General features: G+C 56.3%; 1 protein-coding gene across 1 annotated transcript in view; it reads right to left on the reverse strand.

The window, feature by feature from the left end:
- Positions 1–10,819, reverse strand: part of OBSCN (obscurin, cytoskeletal calmodulin and titin-interacting RhoGEF) — a 225,824-nt gene that overhangs the window by 8,966 nt on the left and 206,039 nt on the right. Inside the window, exons 87-95 of the mRNA XM_010847289.1 lie at positions 10,112–10,268; positions 9,630–9,746; positions 9,382–9,546; positions 9,135–9,293; positions 8,807–8,984; positions 8,153–8,266; positions 917–1,084; positions 449–551; positions 8–101 (exon numbers count right to left, since the gene is read on the reverse strand). Coding sequence (XP_010845591.1) covers positions 8–101; positions 449–551; positions 917–1,084; positions 8,153–8,266; positions 8,807–8,984; positions 9,135–9,293; positions 9,382–9,546; positions 9,630–9,746; positions 10,112–10,268 — 1,255 coding nt within the window. The remainder of the gene's footprint in view (positions 1–7; positions 102–448; positions 552–916; positions 1,085–8,152; positions 8,267–8,806; positions 8,985–9,134; positions 9,294–9,381; positions 9,547–9,629; positions 9,747–10,111; positions 10,269–10,819) is intronic.

Raw genomic sequence — 10,819 nt, forward strand, 5'->3', positions numbered from 1 at the left:
TGCCAGCTGCCCGGATCTCCAGCACCAGAAGGCCACTGCGGGGCTCACTCAGGGTCTGGTATTTGCCCCCAGGGGTCAGCAGGGCCCCATCCTTGTACCACCTGCAGCCAGCCCCAAGGGCAGTCAGGTGGGTCTCCCGCCCATGCTCAGGACCCTCTCCTCACCCATCCCATAGTTCCAAGTATTCTCACAGAGCCCACCCTCCTGGACGCCACCCACCCAACGAACAGCCGGTTCCATGTCCTTGTCACGGCAGCTAGAGCCGTGTTCAGAACGTGCCGCAGCCCTCTCACGCCCACTCCTCATGGGACAGGTGGCAGTTCTGTGCCTAGCCGGCCCTGACCCAGCTAACAGGCTGCCCACCCGCACCTCTCAGGCAGGCAGGACAGCCCCAGGGCAGGCCTGCGCGCCCTCTGCTGCCCCACCCCCAAGCCAGCTGGTGGCCCACCTGATCTGAGGATATGGGGCACCTTCGATGGTGCAGGTGATCTGGGCATCTTCTCCATCCACAAAGGGCACTGCCCGGACCTTGTTCACAAACCGAGGCGGGACTGCGGGGCCCAGGGAATGTGGGGAGACAAGAGAGAGATTGAGAGATGGAGGGAAAGAAACAGAGACACAGAGACGACACAGAAAGAAAACCAGAGACACAGAGATGGAGACAGAGGGACAAAAAGAGAGACAGAAACAGATAAACAGAGATGGAGGCAGAGATGCAGACAGAGACACAGAGATACAGAGAGACACCATGATGGACCGGGACCCCACCCCCACCAGTGAGCCTCCCAGACTTGTCAGATATGCACAACCATCCCTGCAGCTCCATCCATGTGCCCCCAACCAGGGCTGATACCTTTATAATGCCCATAGGGTGGGGCCTGGGCGCGTATACCCTGGCCTTCCCCTCAGGGCTCACCTTGCACCAATATTTTGCCCAGGGTGCTGGCATTGCCAGCAGCACTGGCTGCAAAGCACATATACTGGCCAGAGTCGGCACCAGTCAAGTTGTCCAGGATGAGCGCGCACGAGCCATCGGGGTCTTCAATGAGGATGTGGTGAGGGTCCACCTCCACTGGCTTCCCATCTGGAAAGGAGGGGAGGGCCATCAGGGGGCACCAGCAGGGACAAAAGGCCGGACCTGTCTGCGGGTCACAGTCACAGGATCTGACGGAGGAAGCTACCCCTGTCGCACCAGAGCCAGTGGACTCCCTGCCAAGGGTCTAGCTGGCCAAGCTGACCTGGAGCCCTGGGTGGAGCGGTGGTACTGACCCACACCGTCTACTCCCCCAGACCTCACTGTGCAGTGTGGCCTCCAAAAGGCCAGCTCTTAGCTGGAGGCAGGGGCCAGGCTGGGGGACGTCTCCTCTGATAATAAGACCCTCAACTACCTTGCCAGTGGTTCTGCAACTCCCCCAAGGTACTGACCCCACCTAGCAGATAATTGGACAGCACTGTCTCTTTATCATCCTTTCGGGGAGCGAGCTCCGCCCATGGCAAAGGTCATGAGGAAGGAGGCTTGGCATACGCAAAGGCGGGATCAAGCCTCAGGAGTCTCCCTGGAAATTCTCGAGCATTTACCCCCAAAACCAGAGTCTGCCTACTTTCTGCTTTGTGCTTTCACCTACACCTCTGACTTGATGGGGGGCTGTCCCCCACTACGTCTCTCTGAAAAAAGAGTTAGCTTACAGCTCCAGTTAATAATTCCTGGGTGTGACAGTGTTTCAACCTACAAACTCCTTTGGAAATCCTCTAGCCTGCCTGAATAGGTTTTTTTGGCCACATGTGATTGTTCAGAGCCTCCCAACTGTGAGAGGCAGGAGATGTTCTAAACTGTCTAATACAGAGTCCTTTGAGCAGTTAAAAGATTGATTAGAAATTGTATTGGTAAAGGGTTTTTCACTTTTTGGGCCAATGTTTGTTGCTAAGTCTCCATATCCCTTACCTACTGTGTCCTTGGCAGTGTATTGATTGATATAATGGGTGTATAGATGTAAGTAGTAGCCTCAATGTTTGTAACCTTGGACCCTTGAGTTAATTCTTTTCTTGACTGAGCCCACCTCACCTTTGCCCTATAGGAATGCAGCTCTGTCCAGTGCTTTTTTGGAGGCCGGTGCCTGACTTTGGAATAATCACCTTTAGAGAAAGATAAGTTTCTTAAAATGTTAACAGGCCTCCTGGCCAGAAGATGATGTAATTCACCTGAACTTTTGCATATGATAAGTTTGAAAGCCTGGCTTCGATTAGGACCAGGAACTGCTGTCCTTGCATGACTCCACCTCTTCCCCCATTATCCTCTATGCACAACTTAAGGTATAAAAACTACTTTGGAAAATAAAGTGCGGGCCTTGTTCACCGAAACTTGGTCTCCCCATGTCGCTCTTTCTCTCAAATTCTGGCTGAGTCTCCATCTGGAGCGCGGAACCCGCCATGCTTGCTAATTATGCCTGGGCTTCTAAGATCCGACCGGGGAGGCCTCAGTCTCTTCTCCTTCGGGAGAACGGAAGGACGCCTGCGGCCTACGTAAGTGGTGCAAACTTCTTGTCTTGAAGTTTTATTGGTCTCCCGCATAAACCAAGCTACTCAGCCTCTTTTCTCCACTGAATTTTCCTACTGAGCTATCCTCATCCTATTACTCTTTATATCTTTGATAAAATATTTAAATAAATAGGTCGCCGACGCCGTCCCCGCTTCAAATACCCTGGATCAGCCGGGGCTGGTCCCCAGCACATCCTCATCCAATGCCCACCTGACTAACATCTCCAGCTGTACCACGTTTCCTTCCTGCGAGAGGGGTGGGGAGCTATGCATCTTTCATTATGAATAAATCTTTCCTCCATGAATATGTACAATTTCATAGATTTCTAATAGCTCTGTACATTCTGAACAAGGTTGTTTAAGTTAAAACATCTTGACATCTGATTCACAGAGAAACTTAACAATTTAAAAACATAACCCCCCCCCACCAAAAAAAAAAGCTTCCAGCTGTCACCCTATCTCCCTGCATCCCTGTATGGTAATTCCAAGAAAGAGCCCTTCTCATTCTCTGTCTCCAGGAGCTTCCCTTTCCATCTTTTCCCAAACCACACCTCTTGGCTTTCACCTCACACAACACAGCCCTTGGCAAGGACACCAGTGACCCTGGCAGTCAAAGTGAAAGTCGCTCAGTCGTGTGCAACTCTTTGCAACTCCATGGACTAGAGAGTCCATGGAATTCTCCAGGCCAGAATATTGAAATAGGTAGCCTTTCCCTTCTCCAGGTGATCTTCCCAACGCAGGGATCGAACCCAGGTTTCCTGAATTGCAGGCGATTTCTTTACCAGCCAAGCCACAAGGGAAGCCAAAGAATACTGGAGTGGGTAGCCTATCCCTTCTCCAGCGGATCTTCCTGACCCAGGAATCGAACCAGGGTCTCCTGCATTGCAGGTGGATTCTTTCTTTACCAACTGAGCTATCAGGGAGACCCACTGTCAACCTGTGGTCAATTCTCAGCCTTCATCTTGCTGTCAGAAAACACTTCTCCTTGGACTTCCGGCATTCCTGCACAATCAGACCCTTTGGGCAAAGACACCTACAGCCAGGTGTTCCCTGTCACCTACTCCCTGACAGGGACAAACCTCTAGGGGGACTGTCAACAGCTGGCACATGGGCTCATGGCACCTGGATGGTGTCTAGGTGCTGATGACACGCTGCAGAAAGTGATCCAGAGAGATGTCGGTGCTTCCTGACAGGTGGTCCTGCCTCCTTGGAAACCTCCCCCAGGAGCCATACACATCAGCAGAGGCAAAGCCCTCAGCTTCCTTCCCTGTGAGACGTGTGATTGCCTTCTAGGGCTGTAAGTCACTTTTCTCTTTGGAGGGAAGGAGGGGAAGATGTGCCAGCAGCCCATGAAAGTTCAGTATCTCCTAAAACTCGAGGTTCCTCTCTTGTGGAACAGTTCACTGCATTAAGCTGACATCTGGTGCCTGGATGTGGAGATCAAGGTATGGGAAGCCCGTGCAAAATGCTGCTGCTTTTGCTGTGACAAACAACCTTTGTCTCTGACTTGGGGTCTTGTATTTGTAATCTGGCTGGCCGACTGCTTGCTGGGTTGCAAGCCAAGAAATAGCTCAGGTCCTTCACAGTTTCTAATTTGCAATTTTGGCAACAAGGAAGGGACGCTGTAAGAGACACACCATTCCAAAAGAGAAAGGTCGCGGCCTGTGGACCAGTTAATAGACTGGAGGGAAGGGATGTCCATGGGAATCAGTGGTGGACATACTGCCCAAATGTCACGGTCGGCTGTGCAAGAAACAGCTATTTCCTGTGAATGGAGGGAAACCGAGCAGGCAGCTCCAAGCCGAGCACTGAGAAGTGGGTTCAAAGTCTCCTGGATGGTGCCTTGGTTGACACACTCTCTCTCCCTACAGCGGGGACGCTGCTGTTCAGCCCCACTTCCCAACAAACATCAGAGCCCATGCTGAATCCCAGGAGGCATTTCTGAGTCCAGTCACAGACATACACACCCACACTGGGTGCAAAGGGAAAGCCATCACCAACTCTGTGGGGGCAGAAGGCAGGCAGGAGCAGGGCTAGAACTCAGGGATGAGAGGCACGGGCACCAAAAAATGAAGGATTCTTTTAGAGATAACAGGAAAGGACCCTGGTGTTTGCTGCGAACCCTGGCTTGGGACAACTCCCTGACATAGACAAACCTCTATGGGGAACTGTCAACAGCTGGCACGTGGATTCGTGGCACCTGGTAACACTCTGGAGAAGCTGATCCAGAGATATGAGTGCCTCCTGACAGGTGGTCCTGCCTCCTTGGACACCTCACTCAGCCCTCACGGGAAGAACCAGAAAGGGGATGGGAGATGTTACGATGGCTCTGGGCCACTGGGAACCTCTGCTAAGTGGACCCCACCCAAAATGTCACCATCATGCCAGGCAAGGGACACAGAGCCCCTGAGAACAAAGTGATGTGGCTGTTAAGTCAAGGGGTCCCTGAAGCTAAAACAGGTCGTATCTGTAGTGACAATCCTGCCGCCTCATCTGAGTGAGCCCAAAACACTAGGTATTACTGAGCTACAGAAGTATGTCTCCTTCCATCCCTGAGCCCTTCCTCCTCCTCCACCCTTACCACTGCTTTAAGAGAAAAATCATCAGAAGTGGGCCTTGGTCTCCCTGGGCTCAGAGGGACCCACCATGCCCCTCTGATACGCCAGGCATGCAGCCAGGGGGAGGGCTTAGATTTTGATGGCTCTGCTGGATACAGGTGTCTGGATTCCACTGATGGGATCTGAGCAAGGTTCCCACGGAGCAAGAAGAAAACTGTCACCCTGGGGCCAAGTCAGGGTGCTGTGACTGTGGCTCCCACCTCTGGACCCTGGTGTCTGCTGCTTGGAACACCCTGCTCCACACGAGGGTGGCGAGGCCCTACATGTGGAGAGGCTATGGAGCATGTAACCAGCTCCAGCCCAGCAACGTGTCACTGGCCAAGACTGCCAGCAGAACCCCAGCGGGAGAAAGGAAGTTGCAGGCCTCTTGGGAGATGTGAAAGTAGCCAGGTAAGAGGAGAGGCCGAGTCCAAAATCAACAGCCGTGTACAGCCACAGAGAGTGGAAGCTGGCGGGAGACTGCCACCAGCCCAGTCCAGTCACTGCCCCTGTGGCTCCAGCTGGCGAGGACAGGACAGCCACAATGGGGTCTTCTGTACAGGCGAACAGCTCCTGGCAGGAGTCCTGGGCATTGCAGCCAACTGCTTTTCCTTCCTGCTGGCATGCAGGGACCGAGACCAGAGCATCACTGGGGCTCCCTGCCCCAGGGGTGAATTAGAAGTTGGCCTTCTGCCCCCGACACTTAAACGTCCACCCGATGAATGATGTTTTGCTGGTGGGTGAGTCTGACTTCTCCTGCCAGATGCTATTTTTCCTGGCAAAGGTTATGTGAGATGTTGTGAACACCCTGGCTGTTCAGTTTGACACGTAACTACAGATGGGTGGGCTGAAGACACTCCTCCTTGGGTCCATGAACCATGGAGACAAGACGGGAGCAAGACCGGGCTCCAGACCAGCAGAGTCCCTGTGCAGAGTTGCTGCCCTGCGTGTGGGGCCAAGTTCCAGTGCATGCCACCCGGGACTGCCAAGTGTGACGCTCTCACCTGGCAGATGGGTGTCCCTCAGGAGACATCTCTCAGGTGTCTCCAACTGTGAGGGTGCTTTAGGTCAGTGAACCGCCGGCTCTGGCCACACCACGGGGCTGTGTGTGCCGCCCGGCCCACCAGCAGTCTGAGGACCTGTCTGTCATGGGGGCTGCCCAATATGAACTGACCACCGGCTGGCCACTGCTTCCTCCACTCCCCAGACACAGCTGTCCTCAGAGGAGTCTAAGCCTGTAAGCTGCTCACCGGGTAAAGGTCCAGATGAAAAAGACAGTGGATGGTCTGGAGACAGTTGGGAACCCGGGATCCCACCCTGACTATTCCTGGGCATGGTGCAACCCTCCTTTCCCTCAGACACAGCCCCGCTGGCACACGCTCCTGAGGGCAGCCTAGCTGAAGGGGTGGGGCTGACAGGCGTGTTCTTCTCAATTACTTTTACTGACTGGGTTTGTCTCTCTGAACCCACCCTCACAGGTGAGAGGTCTGGTATGAGAAGGGATGGCGGGGAAGTGGGGTTGCACTGCATGGGTTCTGCGAGGTGGCAGGGAACTCTGAAGACTTCAGGACCCCACAGACTCTGGAAGGAAGACGGTGCTGGGGGAACCAGTCACTTATCCACTGACTCTGCTCTGAAGCCCTAACCCTGGGCCGGGATGGCCCTTCTTGCATGTCCCAGCAAAGTGGCCTGCATATCTGCTCCAGCCCCATTCTCTGCCATCTGTGATGGACACAAGCGCCTGACTGGTTGTGGACAAGCAGGATGGGAGGGCGGACTTCCCTGGGACCGTCCCCCAAAACCAGGCTATTGGGACCCAACTAGAACTCAGGACTTACCTTTCAGCCCAGATGACACCTAGTGAGAGCATCATGGTTTACCTGAGACTTTGAGACTCACCAGATGGTCTAGGCTACACTGTGACTTGGTGGGGTGGGGGGCTTTAGGCCATACGGCATCAGCTGGGCCTCAGAGGGGCCACAGATCGAGGCCAGTCGTGCAGGCAGACAGTCTGTGTGAGCGCCCCGGCAGAGACCTGAGCAATGAGGCTCAACAAGGGAGTGTCCCTGGGTGGCCACACTACCTGCGCTGGGACACATCAGAGGTGACAGAAACAGGCACGTCCACACGACTCTATTGTGGGGACATCTGGGCCACGCCTGGACCCTCAAATGGATCCCACCCCACGTACCGCTCCCCTTTTACTGCAGTAAACCAGAACCCTGACTGGGATGGTTGTGCTGAGTTCCACTGAGTCCCTGAGATTCAGTCAGTCACTGAGCCTGAAGGTGGTTGGGACACCCAAGCGTGCAGTTGGTACCCAGTGAGAATGGTCTTGGGATCCTGAAGTCGATGTCAGAAGTGAAGGTGTTCCTGGGGACCCCCAGAGTTTGCAGCTCCCATCACACAGGGGAGTCAAACCTGAGAACCACACGGCAGCCCTCAAGGCCCAGCGTTCTCCAGCCTCATTCCCCACCATGCCTGCCTCGGCTCCCCTCTGCCTGCTGTTCCTCTGGAGCCTCGCTGCCCACTGGGAGTTCCTCCAACCGGTCTGCCCTTTGTCCTGCTTATGTCTCTGGCTGGTCACGCCACTTTGGACTTCATATTGCATATGTGTCTATGTGCTTGTCATCTGTCTCCTCTCCAAGAAGGCCAGCCTCTGTCCACGGACAAGGATGACCTGCCTGTTCACTGCTATTTCCCACGCACCTGGAATGGTTCTGGGCACTCAGCACAAACATGATCAAATGAGGGAACGAATGAGAGAGATTCAGGGGTGGGCAGAGTCACTGTGTCAAAAGCACGATGAACATGGGAGCAAGCTCCGCCTCTGTCCCACCTCATCCCGCTGTGCACCCGCCAGCCTGGCTTTGATTCAGGAGCAGGCAACCAGAACAGGAGGCCTGTCTCTTGTGCCCAGCCCCTCCGTCAGACGCCACCCTGGACCCCTGGCCCCCTGCCCAGCCTGATTCCCTCTGGGTGGCTCTTGCCTGTTGCAGGATTAGCACCCAAAGGCTTACCTTTGTACCAGCTGACAATGGGCTTGGGTGTGCCCGTCACACGGCAGGCCAGCTTGACTGTCTCACCCAGCTCAGCTGTGCAGTCAGCCAGCTCTTCTTCAAAATCGGGGGGGCCTGGGGATACAAACACAGGGCCTTAATCACTCCCTCCCTCCCTCAGGTGTCCATGTGGCAGGACCAGAGCCCCAAGACCAACAAACGGTTCCAACAGACACCACCCCTTAGGAGCCTTTATCCGCAGTACCAAACTGGGAGCTGGACGGGACTCAGGGGATGGGACACAGGCCCAGGATGTGTCAGGGAGCCCGGTAGGGACTGCGGGAAAGAAGGGTATGTTGAAATGGGATCTTCTCTCCCATTCTAAGTGAGGAAGCAAAACCAAGACTGCTGGGCCCTTCACATACATCCCTAACACAGCCTGCCTGCCCTGCGCTGGGCAGCCAAGCGCGGACCCCGAGGCCCCCACCAAATCTGGCTAACCAAGGGTACAGCACACCACTTGCCCTAGAATTGAGCATCTTCCCTTGTGTGTGCCCAGGTGGGGACAAGGGCCCAGAGCTCAGGACCTGCTGACTCGTGTGCCTCGTCAAGCCAGGCACCCAGGCAAAGGTTCAGTCTCCCTCCCAGCCTTGACCCAGGAGCCCAGGCACTCACACCAGATGGGCAAGGCCAGGCGCTGCTGGATGCCACAGATCTCCTTCACCCAGGAGTTCTTGGTGATGACCGTCCGTGCCTGCAGCAGGTACTTGCGCACGGAGTCCTCCCGCTCGTGCCAGATCTCAAAGGCTCGGTCATCGCCCTCCACCTGGTCGTTCAGGTCGATGCTGCTCAGCTGTGGGAGGAGGGCACAGGCTGACTGCCGGGCCGCAGACCAAGCTGTGGTCACCAAGGCCAGGGTGGCGGGACTGACCCCTGGGATTCCTGGCCTGCACACCCTGCAGGGCCTCCCTGCCCACCCAGGCTCCACCGGCACCCTGCAAACCTTCATCATGTTCCGGAAGACATAGCTGAAGGTGTCGGTGCGGGAGTCCCGCCGGGGCTTGCAGACCACCAGGTGGTTCCGGAACAGGAAGACGTGCCGGTGGTGGCCTTTCCACGGCATCCGCGCGCCTGGCGCCCCCTCCCACACGATGAAGTGGCCCTGGGAGCACGGTCGGCCGAGGTCAGCCAGGCCCAGCCTGGTGTCCACCCTCCGCCGCCCAGGGCCCTCCCCGCACCCTCAGCCCCACCTGGCGGATGGGCTCGCCCAGGGCCTCCAGGGTGCCAGGGTAGTTCTCCATGAGCGACACGTGCAGCTGGTTCTCCGCTCGCTGCGGCAGGGCGGACACCACCGCGTAGGCTTGCTCGAGCAGCGCGCAGTTCTGGCCGTTCCGCGCCTTGTTGCGGATCAGCTCCTGCGGAAGACTGCAGGTCAAGGCAAGGCCTGGGGTGGCTGGGCACGGGGGCGGCCCCACAGCCCCTGGGCCGTACTGCCTACCTTGAGCAGGGCCTGGTACTGCTGCACCCGCTCTACCGGCTGCTCCAGGAAGTGCTGCAGCGGTGGGGGCGGTGGCTTCGAGGGGTCCGCGGCTGACAGCACCTCCTCAGTGTATTTCTGTGGGAACCACAGGGCTGGGCTCAGGGCAGGAGTGTGCAGACTCCAGAGGGCCTGTGTCCCCAGAGTCTGAAAGCTGGTGGACCTGGGGCCCAGGGGAGCTTGCATGCGCACCCACAGACCCTCCTCCCCAGGTGGGTCCCACTGCTGCCCCAGGGGGTGGTCAGTGTCACTGCCTAACATGTGAGCAGGGTTGCTGGGAGAGCACGGTTGGCAGGGAGACCCTGCCTGCTTTTCTAACCTGGAGGTCAGGGGTCCTGGGAAGGTGAAGCGGAGCCTGAGTAGGGTCAGGGAAGATGATCTAAAAGCCAGGAGCCAGCATCAAGCCTGGGGAGTGGAGGCAGGGCTGATGGGAAGGGAGTCACCTTGTAGAACTCCTGCACGGCCGTGCTGACCATCACCGACTCGGCTTGCACTCGGCCCACCAGGAACTCCAGATACTTCTCAAAGGCTGCCTGGTTCTTGATGAAGCACATGGCCACGTCGTCATCTGTGTCACAGCTACGCAACTCCTGTAAGAAGCTGCCACAGAGGGGAACCGTGGTCAGGTGAGGGCTGACATCGGGGCCCCCACCCAGGACCCACAATCCAGCCCCAAACCTGAGGGTTTGGGAAGGAACAGGCTGCTACCGAGGCCCGAGCTCCTATGGCTGAAAGTCAGTGCTCTGGGCTGTGATGGCCACACATGTTTGCACGTGTCCTGCATGTACACGTGTGTTTGTGGGCGTGTAAATGTGTAAGGAACGACATGTCTGTGGGTGTACATGTGTATGTGTGTGTACCATGCACATGCATGCCCACACGTGAAAGGGTGTGTGTGTGTGCAGGTATGCACATGTACTTGGATGTGCCCACGTACATATGTGTGCACACTTCTGGGGCATGCCTGTGCCCTGGGGTTGCAGTGCCTAGGTGTGCTACAGGCACTTCTGGGGGTAAGCCGGGCACATGTGCCTGTGTTCCTGGGGACATGTGTGTCCTTGGGCATGGCTATGGTGCACCAATGGGTCAATCAAGTCATCCAAGGTTCTGTCTCTTTTCAACCCCTGCCCACTCCCCTGAGGCCCAGGCCT

The sequence above is a fragment of the Bison bison genome, unplaced genomic scaffold (assembly GCF_000754665.1).
Source record: "Bison bison bison isolate TAMUID 2011002044 unplaced genomic scaffold, Bison_UMD1.0 scf7180017864248, whole genome shotgun sequence".
NCBI classification, from domain to species: Eukaryota; Metazoa; Chordata; class Mammalia; order Artiodactyla; family Bovidae; genus Bison; species Bison bison.